At 43.0% G+C, this 21393-nt stretch overlaps 1 protein-coding gene across 1 annotated transcript in view; it reads left to right on the forward strand.

Moving 5' to 3' along the window:
* Window positions 1–20626, forward strand: part of LOC139478847 (regulator of nonsense transcripts 1-like) — a 37731-nt gene extending 17105 nt beyond the window's left edge. The window contains exons 12-25 of the mRNA XM_071261515.1: window positions 417–505; window positions 1043–1157; window positions 1503–1646; window positions 4786–4999; window positions 5323–5440; window positions 6023–6179; window positions 6462–6604; window positions 6980–7022; window positions 7687–7818; window positions 8208–8280; window positions 10587–10745; window positions 14921–15063; window positions 17425–17541; window positions 17862–20626. Coding sequence (XP_071117616.1) covers window positions 417–505; window positions 1043–1157; window positions 1503–1646; window positions 4786–4999; window positions 5323–5440; window positions 6023–6179; window positions 6462–6604; window positions 6980–7022; window positions 7687–7818; window positions 8208–8280; window positions 10587–10745; window positions 14921–15063; window positions 17425–17541; window positions 17862–17981 — 1767 coding nt within the window. The 3' untranslated portion in view covers window positions 17982–20626. The remainder of the gene's footprint in view (window positions 1–416; window positions 506–1042; window positions 1158–1502; window positions 1647–4785; window positions 5000–5322; window positions 5441–6022; window positions 6180–6461; window positions 6605–6979; window positions 7023–7686; window positions 7819–8207; window positions 8281–10586; window positions 10746–14920; window positions 15064–17424; window positions 17542–17861) is intronic.
* Window positions 20627–21393: the final 767 nt, after the last annotated feature.

Raw genomic sequence — 21393 nt, forward strand, 5'->3', positions numbered from 1 at the left:
TCAACATACTAGTGCACATCCAAAGTTTCATATTTACGTTTGACTGACCCTTTCCTGTCCACACAAAATCAATCGTTGAACACACTCAGTACCTCTAAAGTTTATTTACCATACTACATCACTTATCCCTGTGTCATGTCATGTAATTTGTCATGTAATTTGAGCTTGGTATCATCAAATTGTGGGTACTTCAAGATTATGTGTGCATGTTCCCATTATGTTTTACGGCAATGCACCATACATTTATGGGAACAGGGTGCAACTTGGTTTTGTTTGGGACAACTTGCTTTTCATGTCAATATGCTCCTGGTGCAAGTTAAATCAAGTTCCTTAAATCGAGCCCTGGTTAGTCAGTTTAAATTCCAAACATCACAAGACATTAGGATTGACTAACTATACTTTCTATTTCTATATAGGTTGTGCGACTTTGTGCAAAGAGTAGGGAAGCCATCGACTCACCTGTATCCTTCCTGGCTCTCCACAATCAGATCAGGAACATGGAAAGGTGAGACAGCATGCACAAGCATGGCGCTGTAGAGGACTAGACAGCTTCAGAAAAACTAAACTGTCCAAGAAAGAGCTGTAACAGCAGAAAGCCTGCAACATTGTAAAGTAATATTAACTCACTGAGTACATGTAAGTCATGATGACCATTGCATAATCAGGTCTGGGCCTGAGAAGCCACAGGTTTGAAACAGGTCTTGAATTCTGGGGATTGTCTTGAAAATGTCCTTGAATTTACACAATCCCCAAATCAAGTAAAAATAAATGCATCTTTTTATGGTTTGATCTTTTTGCTGTTGAAATCTGTCAACTTCAGAGAAAACAATTTGTGAATGGTCTATTTTTAGTCAGTTTAGTCAGATCAATGATCGTCTGCTCCTGTCAAAGTCTAGTGTTCCTGAATCCATAACTAAGACGGGCCCAAGGCGTACATTTTAGATTGCATTTAGGATGGGAGCCTTGTAAAAAAAGCTTTTGAAAAATTTAGAACTGACATGTTTCATCATAATATTTAACAAGACATTGTTTCTGTTTTCAGTGTGCCCGAGCTGCAGAAGCTGCAGCAGCTGAAGGATGAGACAGGAGAGTTGTCCTCCCAGGATGAGAAGAGGTATCGTGCCCTCAAGAAACAGTGTGAGAAGGAGCTACTGCAGGTAACTTCATTATTTTTGTATTTGTCTCCTTCTAGACGTTGTAATTTGTGTCCAGTGTGAAACCTCAACATAGTCTCTGTAAGTAGGGTAATCATATCAGAAATGAAAGGTATCATTTGTTGGCATAAGATGATGGTTAGCCCCTGAATTGTGATAGTTAGATCACAACTACCATGTTTGTTATTGTTTGATGGACAGGGCCTTAGGTTGTACCTCCCACCATGATCATTGAACTGATTGATAAACATAATAAGAAGGGAACTGCAGAATGACCTGTGCCTACAGGCCAAAGATTGTGCTGCCGTTGCACTTGTTGTAATCTCATCATTGCTTGCTTCCTGTCAGGCTGCTGATGTGATCTGCTGCACGTGTGTGGGAGCTGGTGATCCCCGCCTCGCCAAGATGCAGTTCCGATCTGTGCTGATTGATGAGAGCACACAAGCCACAGAACCAGAGTGTATGATCCCTGTCATATTAGGATGTCGACAGGTGAATTACATATACTAGGATGTCCACATGTGGGTCACATATGCTGGGGTGTCCACAGGGGAATCATATACTAGGGTGTCCACAGGGGAATCATATACTAGGGTGTCCTCATGTGGGTCACATATGCTGGGGTGTCCACAGGGGAATCATATACTAGGGTGTCCACAGGGGAATCATATACTAGGGTGTCCACAAGGGAATCATATACTAGGATGTCCACAGGGGAATCATATACTAGGGTGTCCACAGGGGAATCATATGCTGGGGTGTCCACAGGGGACATATACTAGGGTGTTCTCAGGGGAATCATATACTAGGGTGTCCACAGGGGAATCATATACAAGGGTGTCCACAAGGGAATCATATACTAGGGTGTCCATAGGGGAATCATATACTAGGGTGTCCATAGGGGAATCATATACTAGGGTGTCCACAGGGGAACCATATACTAGGGTGTCCACAGGGGAATCATATACTAGGGTGTCCACAAGGGAATCATATACTAGGGTGTCCACAGGGGAATCATATACTAGGGTGTCGACAAGGAAGTCATATACTACAGTGTCCACAGGGGAATCATATACTAGGGTGTTCTCAGGGGAATCATATACTAGGGTGTCCACAGGGGAATCATATACTAGGGTGTCCACAGGGGAATCATATACTAGGATGTCCACAAGGGAATCATATACTAGGGTGTCCACAAGGGAATCATATACTAGGGTGTCCACAGGGGAATCATATACTAGGGTGTCCACAGGGGAATCATATACTACGGTGTCGACAAGGAAGTCATATACTACGGTGTCCACAGGGGAATCATATACTAGGGTGTTCTCAGGGGAATCATATACTAGGGTGTCCACAGGGGAATCATATACTAGGATGTCCACAGGGGAATCATATACTAGGGTGTTCTCAGGGGAATCATATACTAGGGTGTCCACAGGGGAATCATATACTAGGATGTCGACAAGGAAGTCATATACTACGGTGTCCACAGGGGAATCATATACTAGGGTGTTCTCAGGGGAATCATATACTAGGGTGTCCACAGGGGAATCATATACTAGGGTGTCCACAGGGGAATCATATACTAGGATGTCCACAAGGGAATCATATACTAGGGTGTCCACAAGGGAATCATATACTAGGGTGTCCACAGGGGAATCATATGCTGGGGTGTCCACAGGGGACATATACTAGGGTGTTCTCAGGGGAATCATATACTAGGGTGTCCACAGGGGAATCATATACAAGGGTGTCCACAAGGGAATCATATACTAGGGTGTCCATAGGGGAATCATATACTAGGGTGTCCATAGGGGAATCATATACTAGGGTGTCCACAGGGGAATCATATACTAGGGTGTCCACAGGGGAATCATATACTAGGGTGTCCACAAGGGAATCATATACTAGGGTGTCCACAGGGGAATCATATACTAGGATGTCCACAGGGGAATCATATACTAGGGTGTCCACAGGGGAATCATATACTAGGGTGTCCACAGGGGAATCATATACTAGGATGTCCACAGGGGAATCATATACTAGGGTGTTCTCAGGGGAATCATATACTAGGGTGTCCACAGGGGAATCATATACTAGGGTGTCCACAGGGGAATCATATACTAGGATGTCCACAGGGGAATCATATACTAGGGTGTTCTCAGGGGAATCATATACTAGGGTGTCCACAGGGGAATCATATACTAGGATGTCCACAGGGGAATCATATACTAGGGTGTTCTCAGGGGAATCATATACTAGGGTGTCCACAGGGGAATCATATACTAGGGTGTCGACAAGGAAGTCATATACTACAGTGTCCACAGGGGAATCATATACTAGGGTGTTCTCAGGGGAATCATATACTAGGGTGTCCACAGGGGAATCATATACTAGGGTGTCCACAGGGGAATCATATACTAGGATGTCCACAAGGGAATCATATACTAGGGTGTCCACAAGGGAATCATATACTAGGGTGTCCACAGGGGAATCATATACTAGGGTGTCCACAGGGGAATCATATACTAGGGTGTCGACAAGGAAGTCATATACTACGGTGTCCACAGGGGAATCATATACTAGGGTGTTCTCAGGGGAATCATATACTAGGGTGTCCACAGGGGAATCATATACTAGGATGTCCACAGGGGAATCATATACTAGGGTGTTCTCAGGGGAATCATATACTAGGGTGTCCACAGGGGAATCATATACTAGGATGTCGACAAGGAAGTCATATACTACGGTGTCCACAGGGGAATCATATACTAGGGTGTTCTCAGGGGAATCATATACTAGGGTGTCCACAGGGGAATCATATACTAGGGTGTCCACAGGGGAATCATATACTAGGATGTCCACAAGGGAATCATATACTAGGGTGTCCACAAGGGAATCATATACTAGGGTGTCCACAGGGGAATCATATACTAGGATGTCCACAGGGGAATCATATACTAGGGTGTTCTCAGGGGAATCATATACTAGGGTGTCCACAGGGGAATCATATACAAGGGTGTCCACAAGGGAATCATATACTAGGGTGTCCATAGGGGAATCATATACTAGGGTGTCCATAGGGGAATCATATACTAGGGTGTCCACAGGGGAACCATATACTAGGGTGTCCACAGGGGAATCATATACTAGGGTGTCCACAAGGGAATCATATACTAGGGTGTCCACAGGGGAATCATATACTAGGGTGTCGACAAGGAAGTCATATACTACGGTGTCCACAGGGGAATCATATACTAGGGTGTCCACAAGGGAATCATATACTAGGGTGTCCACAAGGAAGTCATGTACTAAGCTGTCAACAGGGAAGTCACAGTGCTGAAAACTTGAAATCTGTTAATTGGTAGGGTAAGATGTTTGTGTTACATGATCTAATGACCTTGCCCTAATGCACATTGCTGGACTCCACACACATTTGCTTGTTTGGTGTTTAACACCATACTCAGGATTATTCCACTCATCAGCATCGGTTTCTAAAGACCAATTCTAACCTGTACCTTCCCGGGAGCCAAAGACCTCTATGGTTATGAAATTCACAATAACAGCTAATAGAGCTGATATTTTTTTCTTGCAATACAACTGCAGCTCTCTACTTGTATGTATTCAGCTTATCCTGGTAGGCGACCACTGCCAGTTGGGTCCAGTCGTGATGTGCAAGAAAGCAGCACGAGCTGGTCTATCTCAGTCCCTGTTTGAGAGACTGGTTGTCCTCGGCATCAGACCCATCAGACTGCAGGTCCAGTACCGTATGCACCCCGCACTCAGCGCCTTCCCCTCCAACATCTTCTACGAGGGCTCACTGCAGAATGGAGTCACCGCAGGTAAGTGTAGTTCCTCTGACTTAAAGCAACAGTTATATTTCATTAATTAACTATTTACTATTTGTTGTTGACCAGCAGGGATAATGGGGGTATGTGAGCTTTGCTCACTTCTTTCTTGTTAATATGACTGTCCTTGTGTCTAATGGCAGAGAAGAATTCATAAAACTGGTTTACTATTTTTCTGATCCATCTTTTTTATCGCGGGTCCATCTCATCAGGTGAAATAAGAAACTTTGTGGTTCAGTGGAGCAGCTGATATAGATAGGTTTGGTTGATCTTTTAAAGGAGTTTTTCTTGACTAAAGCAAGTTATTTTCCTCCCAGCTGAGCGTAGCAGGAAGAACCTCGATTTCCCCTACCCGCAGCCAGACAAGCCAATGTTCTTCTACTGTACATCTGGCCAGGAAGAGATTTCAAGCTCTGGAACATCCTACCTCAACAGGTTCTTATTCTACACGTTCACTCATTAAATCATTTGTGTACAAGTTAGAGAGTGCTGGAGCACTTAAATCGAATAATTATTGAATAACCAGCAAACAACAAGGTATAACAAGTTGATTATTCTATACGTTAGTGTTAGTGTAAGAAAGGCATTAAAAATATATGCAGTGTCAACACTATTGAGAGGGAAACTTCACTGAAGCAAACCAATTATTCAGGTGAGGTAATGTCATCAATTTGTGACATTTAGAACACTGGATGATGTCATATCCTATTGTTCTGAACAATAATGTGATGTGACATAGCAGACTAAGTAGCATTGAGACTTGAGCAATCCCCGAGTTGTGTTATGTAAAGAAATTTTTTATGGTATGTAAAACAATGACAATCAATGAATGATCCATGTGATACCTCTGCTTATCATTATGAATATTCAGAGCAATTAACAGCACTCATGCTATATAGCTATTGCATTTTCACAGCTATAACCATAATTTACTGAAACTAAAAATTCTCAGTATATTTCAAAATACATTTCTAAATATCATTTCTGAAAATAATATATATGAATGTTATTCCCTAGAACTGAGGCTGCTAATGTTGAAAAGCTGACGACACGGTTTCTGCGGTCTGGGATCAAGCCTGAGCAGATCGGTATCATCACCCCATATGAAGGCCAGCGGGCGTACCTGGTCCAGTACATGCAGTACAGTGGAGCCCTCAACAAGAAGCTCTACCAGGTAGCTCCAACACCACACCACCATTAGCTTCTACAAAGGAATCTCTGTGCTAGGACAGAACTCCCATTCTTGAACTTGTAATATTTATAGCATGTATCAGTAGATCTTGTGTTGTAATATAATCTCATTGGTTGAAAAATGTTGTTCAATCGGCTTTCAAGCGTGGAAACTGTCTGGATTTCTTCAAGTCAACAACTGTTTTATTCCAATTAGATATCTGCTGAATGCAAGCTACACATTGGTAAGGAGATAATAATTCAAATGTGTGATTCTTTGTTTCAGGAAATTGAGGTGGCAAGCGTTGATGCTTTCCAGGGCCGAGAGAAGGATTTCATTGTGCTGTCTTGTGTCCGATCCAACGAACACCAAGGGATTGGATTCTTGAATGACCCAAGGCGTCTCAATGTTGCTCTTACAAGAGCCAGGTAGGACCTCACAGATAGTTTAGTTTTGTTATATTGGCTTACTTTGATTCATGTGTCAGATTGAGGATCTAGTTCCCAACACCCTTTTGATTGTAGTCTGAAATAAAAGTCGTTAGTTTGAAACCGCTGTAAAGCTTAAAGCTACTTTCTGATTGTTTAATGTCATCTTTCTGTTTCATTTCATTTAATTATATTTCAGTGTTCGTTCAGAGTTCACTAAAGGTCTTTCTGGTGTGACCTATAATGGGAAGTCCTCATATTTTTGTGTAGTGGAAGTGAGCACTAAGGTCTGATTTTAGTGACATTGGTTTTGGACACAATAAGTAGAAAACTTCCCGAACCTCCCACTGTTTATATTTTGCATGTGTGTTTCAGATACGGCATCATTATTGTTGGTAACCCCAAAGTGCTATCAAAGGTAAGCTATCTCTTTATAATTATTGAAGGATCTCTTCTCTTCACTTGTCCATGATCAGTCAAAGAAGAAAGCTCTGGTCACATATTCCGTCCGTCCGTCCGTCACATTTCGTTTCCGGAGCATAACTCATAAACCGTTCAATATTTTTTCATGAATTTTTGCAGGTCTGTCAGGAACTGAACTGAACTGTCTGAACTGGTGCCTTTTGCTATTTAGAAATTTTAGAAATTTTTATTCTTTACGTTTCCATGGCAACAAGATGGACAGGTTCTGTGAGGGTAGGGTTTGGTTCCGGAGCATAACTCATAAACCGTTCAATATTTTTGCATCAAACTTTGCAGGTCTGTCAGGTACATGGTGAACTGGTGCCTTTTGCTATTTAGAAATTTTAGAAATATTTATTTTTTACGTTTCCATGTCAACAAGATGGACTTAGGTTCCAAACTCATCTTTTTTTTTTACAATTTCCATGACAAGTTCCACCTCGGTTAGAAAAGGTTAGGGTTTGTTTAGATTTAATTATGTCATAAATTCTGCAACAAGGGCTAGGGATATAGCCACGTTAGTGGCAAACTTTTGTTATTATTATTTCAAAATATATGTGTAATTAAAGTTAGTATTATGTCTAGCAAGGTGTGTAATATGTAAATATAATCTTTCACAGCAAACCCTGTGGAACCACCTGTTGACGTACTTCAAGGAACAGAAGTGTCTGGTGGAAGGCCCCCTGAACAACCTGAAGGAGAGCCTTATCCAGTTTAGCAAGCCACGCAAACTCGTCAACACTGCTAATCCTGTAAGTTGAACATTTATTAATTAACATAAATTAGTCTAGATTAATGTGTTTGTAATGTGTTTCACTGCTGTTTGCAACCTGGAATGTTTGTATTCTTTCACTATGCTTGTCATTCAAACTGACCAATCATAATTAAGAGGTTAATACTTGTGACCTGGATGAGTGTGTGATCTTGTCATCAGCAGCTATGATATTGCTGGAATACTGCCAACTGCAGAACAATATGATAAACACTCAGTTGATGCTCCCTACATCTGGGTTGCATGCTACTCTAGAAAATTGGTTCTCTGACTTTATTAGTTGTTAGAGATAATGACATTTATTTTTTTTCAGAAGTGTGTGTACTATTTTTATAAGACCTCTAGAACTGATGATTGTTTGGTTTACAGGGAGGCAGGTTCATGAGCAACACCATGTTTGATGCAAGAGAGGTGCTGATCCCAGGCAGCATCTATGACAGATGTGAGTAGACAAGGTCAAACTAGATTACCTGTGTTCTGTTCCCATGTGAGTAGACAAGGCCAAACTAGATTACCTGTGTTCTGTTCCCATGTGAGTAGACAAGGTCAAACTAGATTACCTGTGTTCTGTCCCCATGTGAGTAGACAAGGCCAAACTAGATTACCTGTGTTCTGTCCCCATGTGAGTAGACAAGGCCAAACTAGATTACCTGTGTTCTGTTCCCATGTGAGTAGACAAGGTCAAACTAGATTACCTGTGTTCTGTTCCCATGTGAGTAGACAAGGCCAAACTAGATTACCTGTGTTCTGTCCCCATGTGAGTAGACAAGGCCAAACTAGATTACCTGTGTTCTGTTCCCATGTGAGTAGACAAGGTCAAACTAGATTACCTGTGTTCTGTTCCCATGTGAGTAGACAAGGCCAAACTAGATTACCTGTGTTCTGTTCCCATGTGAGTAGACAAGGTCAAACTAGATTACCTGTGTTCTGTTCCCATGTGAGTAGACAAGGCCAAACTGGATTACCTGTGTTCTGTTCTCATGTAATTAGACAAGGCCAAACTAGATTACCTGTGTTCTGTTCCCATGTAATTATACAAGGCCAAACTAGATTACCTGTGTTCTGTTCCCATGTAATTAGACAAGGCCAAACTAGATTACATGTATTCTGTTCCCATGTGAGTAGACAAGGCCAAACTAGATTACCTGTGTTCTGTTCTCATGTAATTAGACAAGGCCAAACTAGATTACCTGTGTTCTGTTCCCATGTAATTAGACAAGGCCAAACTAGATTACCTGTGTTCTGTTCCCATGTGAGTAGACAAGGCCAAACTAGATTACCTGTGTTCTGTTACCATGTGAGTAGACAAGGCCAAACTAGATTACCTGTGTTCTGTTCCCATGTGGTGAGACAAGGCCAAACTAGATTACCTGTGTTCTGTTCCCATGTAATTAGACAAGGCCAAACTAGATTACCTGTGTTCTGTTCCCATGTAATTAGACAAGGCCAAACTAGATTACCTGTGTTCTGTTCCCCTGTGAGTAGACAAGGCCAAATTAGATTACCTGTGTTCTGTTCCCATGTGAGTAGACAAGGCCAAACTAGATTACCTGAGTTCTGTTCCCATGCAAGTAGACAAGGCCAAACTAGATAACCTGAGTTCTGTTCCCATGTAATTAGACAGGGCCAAACTAGATTACCTGTTTTCTGTTCCCCTGTGAGTAGACAAGGCCAAACTAGATTACCTGTGTTCTGTTCCCATGTGAGTAGACAAGGCCAAACTAGATTACCTGTGTTCTGTTCCCATGTAATTAGACAAGGCCAAACTAGATTACCTGTGTTCTGTTCCCATGTGAGTAGACAAGGCCAAATTAGATTACCTGTTCTGTTCCCATGTGAGTAGACAAGGTCAAACTAAATTACCTATGTTCTGTTCCCATGTGAGTAGACAAGGCCAAACTAGATTACCTGTGTTCTGTTACCATGTGAGTAGACAAGGCCAAACTAGATTACCTGTGTTCTGTTCCCATGTGGTGAGACACGGCCAAACTAGATTACCTGTGTTCTGTTCCCATGCAATCAGACAAGGCCAAACTAGATTACCTGAGTTCTGTTCCCATGTACTTAGACAAGGCCAAACTAGATTACCTGTGTTCTGTTCCCCTGTGAGTAGACAAGGCCAAATTAGATTACCTGTGTTCTGTTCCCATGTGAGTAGACAAGGCCAAACTAGATTACCTGAGTTCTGTTCCCATGCAATTAGACAAGGCCAAACTAGATTACCTGTGTTCTGTTCCCATGTAATTAGACAAGGCCAAACTAGATTACCTGTGCTCTGTTCCCCTGTGAGTAGACAAGGCCAAATTAGATTACCTGTGTTCTGTTCCCATGTGAGTAGACAAGGCCAAACTAGATTACCTGTGTTCTGTTCCCATGTAATTAGACAAGGCCAAACTAGATTACCTGTGTTCTGTTCCCATGTGAGTAGACAAGGCCAAATTAGATTACCTGTGTTCTGTTCCCATGTAATTAGACAAGGCCAAACTACACTGACTGCATTGTCCCTACTTGAGTAGACAAGGCCAAAATAACAAAATACCCAATAATTGAATATATGTTAATTCTAAAGAAAAAATAACGTCGCTTATGCTATGGACATGGCCGTCACTTAATCTTGATCCTCCCCCAAATCCAATGCTCCTGTGATGAAGGCAAAGAAGCAGATTATTTACAGATCTTGTCATACAGCTGGAATATTGTTGAGTGTGGACAAACAAACAAACTTATTATGATGTTAATGTGTTCCAGCTGTTGGCTACCGTGAGCCTGTGGTGAGAACTCACGACCAGCTCAGCTTCATCGGACCAGAGCGAGCCTACACTGGAGCAGCCCTGAGTCTGCCCGTCCCTGTCAACATGTTCCTCCCCCAAGTTCCCCAACACTTCCAGGCACAACCAATGCCACAAGGTACTTTTTACATGTATAGATTTTACTATATTATGCAGGACATTATCATTCTCTTTCAGATTCCTTGCTCAAGAAAATCTACATGACATAGTTGTAACCATTTTCCTTAATAAGCGGATCTATGGCCCAGAGCCAGGTGGGTTCCCTTGAACCCCCGGCACCTCGGGACCGGGGGCAGCCCGGGAATGAGAAGACCCAGGCCTTTGGGCGTCCTTTTCCTACCTCGTCCGCTCACTCTCTCGAGGACGAGTCAATTACAGTCAGCTCGGAATCGAGAGATGAGGAGTGGATGGAGGAGGGAGGGGATGACTCCGAGGCTTCGGGAACTTTCTCCATCGCATCCTCGGTGAGGCACTTACGGGACAAGATTGTCCAGGTACTGCCTCAGGTGGCGGCGCCTATGCCCGAGTAGGATCTGACCGAGTTCCGCCTTCCGGGGGACGCCTTTGCTCCTAGCAAGGCTCCCCAGGTGCGGCTCCGTATCTTGTCCTCCTTGACACACGAGGTCATCGACCCTCTGCTTTGGGGTGCCCGCAGGAAGTTCAACCTGCCCGAACTTATTAAGCGGTAGCCGTTGGCAGAGGACGGTGATTTTGAGGTGCCAGTGGTCGACGAGTGCGTCTGGACTTCTGTCACTATGCGGGGCTCGAAGGCCAAGCAGGGCCGGCGGTTTCCCCCCTTTCCCATGTGCGGTGCAGGGTTGAAGGCTACTTACGTTTGCTTTGAAGGGCTATACCGTAATGCATGCCAACAACTTCGCATATCCGTACACTCCGCTTATCTGTCTGCTGTACAGAGGGAGCTAGTGGGAGAGGGGCCGGCCAACTCTTTGGAGTTGGCTGCGCAACTGACAGAGGTACATAGTCATCTCGCGTTGGAGCGGACTTGTATCTCTATCACCAGACCGCATAGTCAAGGTCAGAAGTGTTACTTCCAAGTTTCTTCTGTCCATGAGACACACTGCTCGTACATGGCTCCAGTTACTGGGCAACATGTCGACGACAATGGATGTGGTTTGGCGGGCGCGCTTGAGAATGAGACCCATTCAACAAGCACTCCGTCGACTTTGGGTGAACTCGGAAGATCCTGAGACTCCTCAGTGGCTCATTACACACCTTCAGTGGTGGACCAAGGTCGGGAATCTGTCCCGGGGGCTTCCCCTCGACACTCCCGTTCCGTCTCTCACAGTTCAAACAGATGCGTCACTCTCCGGCTGGGAGGCGTTCTGAACGATAACACTGCCTCGGGACTATGGTCCCAGCAGGAGATCAAACTGCATATCAATATGCTAGAACTGAGAGCGGTCAGGTTGGTGTTCCAACGCTTCCTGGATCTGCTTCATGGCCAAGTGGTTCGTCTAGAGATTGACAACCAAACGGCGATGACTTACATCCGGAAGCAGGGGGGAACGGTGTCACCGTCGCTTCTCTAGGAGACGTGGCAGTTCATCCTATGGTGCGACTCACACGATATCAGGGTGATACCTGTTTATCTCCTGGGGATTGACATCGTCCGACGGACGCTCTGTCTCGCCGGATCCTCGCTCCTCACAAGTGGAGGCTCGACCCGGGAATATTCGGGATTATCTCCCACGGGGTCGTTCCAGGTGGATCTGTTTGCGTCTGGGGTGAATCACCAGACACCAACGTCCCTGACCCGAGGTCTGTGGCACCGGACGCCTTCCAGCTAGATTGGACGGACAGAATTCTGTGGGCATTCCTCCCAGTACCTCTGATCCCCAAGGTCCTATCTCAGCTAGCCACTCAGCCTGCGCGACTACTTGTGCTCTCCTGGCACCTCTTTGGTCGCCGCAGAGTTGGTTTCCAGTAATACTCAGGTTTCTGGCTCAGCCTCCTGTTCTATTACCGTACGACCGGACCTCCTATCCCAGAACGGGGCCCTTCACCCGAATCCCAGGATTCAGTTGGTGGCTTGGCCACTGTCAGGAATCGCCTTCCGGAAGAGCGGTATTCCTGCACAAGTTGCAGACACAATACTGGCTTCACTGAGGGATTCGACAAACGTTCAGTATGAAGATAGATGGGCCTGCTGTGCTATGCTGGAGTGTCGATAGAGGGATTGCAGATCTCGTAGCCGTGCTTGAGTTCCTCCAGTTGCGACTAGATGACGGCCTGGCCACATCGACAGTCCGGGGGTACTTTACAACTATCGCAGCTTTTTACGGTGCGCACCCATTAGTGCAGCATTTTTTAGCAGGTGTGGACAGGATCCGACCGCCTGTACGACGAATCAGTCCCCCTTGGGACTTGTCAATCGTTCTTATTTGGCTGTCCGGTCCTTCCTTTCGGGATCTGTCGTCCCTCTCTCTTCAGCTGTTGAGCTGGAAGACAGCGTTCCTTGTGGCGGTAACGTCCTGCAGACTGGTAGGCGACATTCACGCAATGTCAGCCGATCCAGAACTAACTGTCTTCCACCGGGACAGGGGCAGTATTCGGCTGCCGGATTCTTACCGTCCTAAGGTCGTACACGCCTTCCACGTGACGGCTCCTATTGAGCTACCTGCTCTTTCACAACCTTCCTCGTCGGGGACCACTGCAAGACATGCTCATGTCTTGGATGTCCGCAGGACCTTCAAGGCCTATATCAGCAGAACTAACGTATCCGTAAGGATAACCAACTATTTTGCTGTTATGGCGGTAGGAAGGCTGGCTCACCTGCAAGCAAACAAACTATCTGCAGGTGGATAGTGTCTACTATATGTACTTCGTACACCCTTCAAGGCAGGGACTCCCCCTACCAGGTTGAAGGCTCATTCGATTAGAGCAGTGGCTACGTCACAAGCCTATGCCACGGCTCTGCCCATTGAGGAGATCTGCTCCGCGGCTATTTGGAGCCAGCCGAGCACGTTCATCAAACATTACCAACTCGACAAACACTCAAGCGAGTGTGCTCGGTTTGGTCATTCAGTCCTTCAAACTGGGCAAAGTTCTGTATCTCTAGCCGATTGAACCTTGAGATTTTAAACCGCCCTCCGGTTATACTGCTCAGTAACAGTCCAGATTCTATTTTCTGCGGTCGATAAAATGTCCTTCCTTACTACTCGATAATACTCATATTTGCACACTCACTCCTCGAATCCTCGGAGACCCTCTGGCCTAGCTCAGTGCGGTTATAGTTTCTCGTGATCTACGCCCCTATATCACTTGTTCGAGCTCTCCAATATGATCAGCCACAAGTAACGGCTAATTTCATAGTATATGGTCGACCACGCCCTGTCTCTAGCCCCCGCTTCTCAACGGTGGTGCCTCACGATAAGGTTGGTTCAATTTATTGAACTCTTGGGTAAGGGTTGCTTCCCTTGGCGTGACGAAATTTTTGTGTGGTAACAATTTTTATTAAGGAAAATGGTTACAACTATGTCATGTAGATTTTCTTGAGCAAGGAAAATGCAATAAGTGCCCCAAGGAGGATTTCATCAGAGAATTCGGGCACGGGTGGCCCACTCGTCTAAGGCGCCGTGATTCGCTGTGCAGGGTTGCATCCCTTGGGCACGCCAGAAACCTATGATTGTGGGTTCGAATCCAGGTTCGCCCTGATTATGTTTCTAGGTTTGTCAGCACCATACCCGTGCTTGTGGGTTTCACCGAGGTGGTAAACGTCTGAGACCTGCATCACTTCGGGCTTTCCTCCCACATTAAGCTGGCACGCCGTGATATAACTGGAATACTGTTAAAACTGGCCTTAAACCCAACTCACTCACTCACTCATCAGAGAATTCATAACCTCTACAGGTTTGTAAAAATTTCGAAAGCCATCTCGGTTGCTTTGGTTCAAAGTTGATTCCCAGAAATTTTAAAACATGTTATAAGGCGAGCAGAATGTGGAAATAAATAAGCAAATCAAAGTTGTTCTGCGATATATATTAATCAAACTTATTTAATGTGGTATTCGTTCAACACGCCTAGTGGCAGGAATTTCCAATTTGGTGATAGAGGAAAGAAAAGAAAAGTATTCATGCCTAGTAAATACTCCAGGAAATTTTCAGGTTTTGAATCCCATTTAATCCCATTTAATCTCAACCAGTCAGATTGTAGTACATGCTCCCTATTGTTTAGGTAATCAGTATAATCCGTGAAGATGCTTCCTAGCTGACTAAACCCAATCAGCCTTTTCACTTTGATGTCCCAGCTTAGATTGTGAACTTTTTGTTCCAGCTGGAAACAAGAGCATGCCACCCCCACGGCGTATGGGTCAGAACCAAAACCAAGGCCGTCGTCAGAAGCCGCCGCGCTACAGCAACATGCAGCAGAACATCTCGCAGTTCAACTTGTCCGGGTCCCAGAGCCAGGCTAGTCAGGTCAGTACATCAGCTGGTGTTTCAACCATGCCTTCTGTCTAAATACAGGGTTCATACAAACTTGAAAAATCCATGAATTTAGCCCTGTTAATTTAAAGAACTTAAATTTGCCCTTTCTCAAACAATATGCTTGAAAAGTGCTTGAATGGTATTATCAGTCCTTAACATGCTTAACAAGTGCTGTAATTTTGATTGGAGCAAACTTCCCTTAAAGGGCAAGTTCACACGGAAATGAACCTTTTTTTCTTGTACTTTTTCCACATTAAAAGTGTTAACATAGAAGTGTCATAGACAAAAATATAAAAACATCATATCAAATTAACATATTTTTTGCACTAAAACGATTTATATTTTTCACATTTACCAAGTGTTCTATTTCCATAACAAAAACACCATGGCTTATGTCCCTTGCAATATGACGTCATTGGTGCCAATTGATAAACATTATGACGTCATCATGCTTTGATAGAGCCGCTTCACGTGGTGTAGGTACAGTTTTGTGATTCTAGCATCTCAGATGCCAGCCAGAATTGTGTTATGCTGAGTCACCACTGCGCCGGAGTGTGTCGTAGACCATGTTGTTTTACCGCAAACTGGTCCTTGATATCTTTTGCGTTGAGAATAGACAGGGACCCAGTTGAATTGGCACCAATTACGTCATAATCTAAGGGGGATAACTCAGGCCCATTTCGCTCGTAAAACGAAGGCCTCATAACCAGGGGTCCGGAAAATTTTAAATCCCAATCGGACATTTACATTTATGCCACGCCCCCTTCAAACAGCGTGTTTTAGTACGACTTTTTACACACAAATTACAAGTTGTTACGTATTCATAATATGATGAATTATGAATTGTTTCAATTTAAATTGTTTAATTCACCGGGCAATTAATAACAAATAATATCATTTTAGATATATATGGAAAACATTCGTTTGTTTCTGTTATAATAACGATCTGTCAACGTCGTGAACGGTCTAATTAATATTCATGAGTCTGCTAGAGTGTACGCATTGTAACATTTGGATCGAGACTATTATCCCATATTCGGTTATCACGTGACCTCACGGGAAAAGTTTTTTTTTTTAACTAAAGATTATTTAAAACAAGACAGATAATATAATCATAAATCCTAAACTATCGTTGATAGCAGTAGTTATTTGAATACTTTTTCATCTGTACTTAATTATTGACCATAAAAATTTTTGTTATCGATCGTCACAGAAAGCAAAATGGCGGTCAATCAAGATTCAATATACGACTAGCTACTGAAAACAATAAAATCTGCAAATCCTCGTTGTATGTCAACCAAGTGAAAGTCGTTAGCCACGACTTACAAAATGATCATTCAGACTTTGAGGGTTTGACAGATCCGCTCGACTGATCTGCATCGGTCGACTGGCTGTCGTCACGCTTTCGCTTCTTGACTGAGGTTACGTATCGTAGCATTGTGAGGATAATGAGGTACATCGATGATGCAAGGTATTTATGTACAGTTGTAAATACATTTTACTCAAATTAACAAGATGTTCTCAGTAATAAATCCTCGATTAATCAGTGTCAACTCAGTTTATTGCCTATTACAGTGATTGACCGATTGGACTATCATTCTAGGTACGATGTATTTACAGCAATCAAAACAAACAAAGCTTGTCAGTGTAGATAATCTTCATTGTGTACAACTGCAGACAGAAATTGCTCAGTCCTAACGGTTGATCATGTCCGGTCAAAATTTAAGAATGTCCGGACAATACTTTTTAAAATGTCCGGACAGAAAAATTTAAATGTCCGGTAAGCAATATTTTAGACCGGACATTTGAGATTCCCAATCGGACATGTCCGGCGCATATGACGGTTTCCGGACCCCTGCTCATAACGGCATATCACTTTCACACTATTGTGAGCTTCCTACTTTCACTGTGAAAAAAAATGAGTGTATATTTTCAAACACAAATACTAACTAATTCTAAAATTGCGTTTTGTTTAGAAAAAGAAAGAAAGTGATTTTTGCGTGTACACTTCCCCTTTAAAAGATTTACAAAAATAGATGTTACTTGTTTCATTGCTTTGTTTACTTTCCTGTAGCTTGCTATATGGAGAAACATGGCACCTTGGTTCCTTTCTAGCATTTGACTTCAGGGGTCCAATCTCCTTGTGGAACTGGGCTCTCGGGGGAAAGTATTGTGAAAGCTTCAAGCTCTAAAACTGTTGTATTGATTATCATGTTGGAAATGTTTCGTCTGAACTTTCTGGTGACTAATTGCATGATTTTTACCGCAAAGATGTGTATGAACCTGTGTGTACAGCTGGCCTCTGCATGTAGTCAGTCATATGATGTTTACAGGTTCTATACTTATTTGCAGGATGCATCACAGTCATTCTCACAGGGCCCACTGACCCAGGGTCATCTGTCCATGAGTCAGCCATTCCAGATGAGTCAGCCAGGGCTCTCTGGGCTCTCGCAGGCAGAGCTGTCACAGGTGAGTAGATGGGCAGGCATACTTCTCAGTGACACACTGCTTCAAGATGTTGATTATGATTATTATCTAAAGTAACAATATAACATGATATGAAATACGGTCCCCTGAATATCATGCATGTGACATACGAAGATCATAAACACCAGAATGAAAGACTTTTTTCATGTCCGCCTAGTATCAAAGGTTTTTTTTGTAGGAATTATCAAGATTTAAGAACATAATAATCCTGATTTGATTGGAACTTATTCACCTATAAACTATTGGCTTCAATAAAATTCCTTGTCTGACAGTACAATGTTTGGGACATTTTTCAATTTCAGGATAGCTTCTTAGCAGAGGACTTCAAGTCGCAGGCTGACGGCATGTTGTCGCAGGACTCGACTTACCAGGGAGATCGTATGTTCTACGCTTCCCAGCTGTCCCAGGGGCCCTTCAACTAGAGGCCAAAGAGTCGACACCAACATGGTGGGTATTGCTATGTGACCAGCAGACGAAGAGTCAGTCAGGTACCATCTGCAGTGTCTGATGTCCTCAACCCGCCACCCGCACGTACACGTTCATACGCCAGTCGGTTGAAAGGCGCAGTCAGTCGCAGCTGTAACGTCACTGTCGTCATCACTGTGAACAAGCACAACGGCGGCCGTGGAGGGAGAGAGCAGCGAGAGAGAGGAAGAGGCGATGAGGTGGAGACTGCGCTGAGAGGTTGAAGCGGGGCGCGTGGAGACACCAAGGCTAGAAGTGGACACTGCAATATCTGAATATCGTCACTCTAAATACGGAACGACACTGCCTGGTAACAGCCACATTTTTGTCTGTGTGTGTGCCATCCTATGGTGGCAGCCCAAACGAATCGAGCAAAATCTGGTTTGTCATTGTCGACCAAACCTAATGGCTTCTGGGGACGTTTGTAACTTTCTTTATCGATTGACTTACAGTCTTAATGCTTCAGTTACATCCACATGATTTTTCCAATTGTATGGTTTATAAGACTAGCTAATCTATCAGTGATTTGGGACTTGGTGTGCAGTTCCGTCAGGTCTGGGGTTACTAGGTACAGGGTATCAGTGTTCAGTTTAGACGGTTTGCAAGGAAACAGATTCTTTTTTTTCTTTCTTTTTTTTCCATTTCTTAATCCATAACTCAGATGCAACGGTAAGAATATGAGGAATATTGGAATTTCCCAGTATAGTCAGAAAATGGCAAGAACCAAATGCAGCAAAGAACGTGTTTATTCCTGTGGAATGTTGAAAGAACAATGCTAGACAAAGTAAGCTCGGGTACATTCAGAGAGACAACAGTAACAATCTTAATAGGTGTAATAAAATACTATGCCTGTCATTTATGCATGACATCAGTCTGTTGGGGATATTGTCATTTGCAGCAGTACAAAAAAAATGCAAGCAACTTTGAGTATTTCATCTCCCTATCAATGACTCCCATCATAAATAATCTATGCAGCCCTTCAAAGCCTGTAGGCGGTATGCAGGACTGTGATCACAATCACGTGTTGCATTGTTGCCTGAAACGGTAACTGAAATCACTCCTTAGAGAAAGGTTCATGTGATACAACAGTTATGGAGAGGGTTCCTTTACATTGTCATTTGCTGACCAAGACGAGCAAATCAATTTTGTATTTCACAGACATACCATTGTTTCATGCTATATCAGAGCGCAAATGTTTAACTCCTGGTAAGATGTTAAAATAGAAACATGAGAACTTGGTTGTAAATTGCAATGTAAAAAAACTCCGAAAGATCTTTTGATTTAGTGTCTGTTGTCGAGTTAGTTCTGTGTTATAGAATTGAGTTCTTCTGTTTGAAAAGGAATTGATGGTCAAGAGACATTGAAACATTGCTACCATGTTATATACAGATACAATCTAGGCACTTACAGTGTTCTCTTTGTCATCAGCTGCTTATTCAAATGTTGAAAGTATTACATTAGTAATGTAGAATGTACCTTTGATTGTGATGTTGTATTCTTTAATATATATTGTGTAATTATTCTAAAAAGTTTCGGTAATAGAAAAAATAAATGATATTTTGATCTTTAGCCTAATAAGCCTACGCTCCTATTTTGTGAGGAGGTCTTTCTTTCTGAACAATCCAAAAGTTTACTATCCTGAAGACTGAATACTAGGAAAAAGTAAAAGTTATTACCAGAACAAGAAGCTTTTATCAACTAACAACACAATCTGTAGAATAGAGTTGAGCAAGAACTTCCCTCTGTGAGATAAACATCAACAACATGAGATCTGCGATAGACGTGACATTGACATCCTCATTACCACATTGCATCGAAGAGGGAGCATGCATGAGAGAGCACATTAACCCTATCAGTTGTACTGTGTCTGTTCTGTTTCTATACTGAGGAGAAAGTAGGTAATTGTTGGCATTCATTCATCTTTGCCCAGTCACATGCTGCTGGATTTGGGTGGATTTGCCATGACATTCTGAATCATATCTTGTAGAAGAAGCACATCTTGGAAGATATAGCTCTTTTTGATAGACCAGTGAACCTTGTTATGCTTTATTCAGGAATGTGTCATGGTTGATAGGGGAATGTCAAATCCATTTATAATCCATGCATGTAGAAAGTATTGATGTCACCTTTTTCTTAGAACAGCTGATGAAGGTATCGGAATGCGGGTAGAAAGCGCATAAGCTGCCAAGTTGGAAGTGAATGATGAAAGATATGCTCGATAATATATAAACACCGTAGATGCATATTTTATAGATGTTGGCTATCTAATGAAATGCTCTTTATATATAATCCCTACTGCTTATTGTGATATTGTATATTGTTTTTATTTTATGTATCCCTAGTATTCCGCGTGCAAGTCCCCACACCTTATCATTAGCTAATTTCCTTTGGGTCGTTGTCAAATCAGATGGTTCTTTTTTAAGCTGTTGCCCAGTCGCAAGTATCCCTCCTTTTGAAGTATGGTGTATTCTGTTATGCTTACTCTGCAGTTGCTTTCTACAATAACAAGTGAATGAATGTAAAACTTGATTTAGAATCATGATTTGTTTCCTTTTTGTCTCGTACTGTGAAAATAGTGTTCATTGTGGTCTCAATAAATGAAATGCTTGCAGAATAAGAATTGTGTTTTGTGTACCATTGAAGCTGGCTATAACAGATCCAATACAATTCGACTGCCTCCCTGGTCTAGTGGTAGATCGGAAGGTCAGGGGTTCGATCCCCTGCAGCATCACAGCAGTCGATGTTAAAAGATGGTACTTGTTACCCTGCCTGGCACTCGTCATTATGGGTCTAAAACAAGGTTTTGTCAGCTGAGTCTGTATACTGTTTATATCTGAGTGGGGTATTCATGTTAGAATTGCTGCATGGTATCTCAGTGGGCTAGCACTATATAGTCGCCCATACACACGTGCATCCATGTCGCAACATAAGTGTTATAATCTCTAAATACCTCATCATACATTGGGTATCTTTGAAAAGAAAGCATGGAGTGTGTATTAAGACCACTGATGCTTTGATTGAAGGAGCTTGTGAGAGCTTCCGAAACTCCATCTCTAAGGTCTTTGCCTTCATGTGATGAAGTGGTGTTTGGTGCATCTGTGCCTCCTGACCGTTACAAGTAATTCTCCTGCAATCACCAACAAAACCCATGGTTGAAGAGAATGCAGTGAGGAGTGAACCTCAACCATTCAACTTGTGATAATTCAGCCCTCCTGACCTGATCCACAAAGAAATCATATGATTAGTCCCCTCCAGCTTTGTATGCTGGTGCCATAAATTCCATTGATGCAAAGTGGGGCCAGATGTAGGTGCCCTTGACCCTGGCATCTCGGATAAAGAACATGAGACAATAATGCCTTGACATGGAAG

This window comes from Haliotis cracherodii, unplaced genomic scaffold (assembly GCF_022045235.1).
Source record: "Haliotis cracherodii isolate W230 unplaced genomic scaffold, xgHalCrac1.p SCAF_1, whole genome shotgun sequence".
NCBI classification, from domain to species: domain Eukaryota; kingdom Metazoa; phylum Mollusca; class Gastropoda; order Lepetellida; family Haliotidae; genus Haliotis; species Haliotis cracherodii.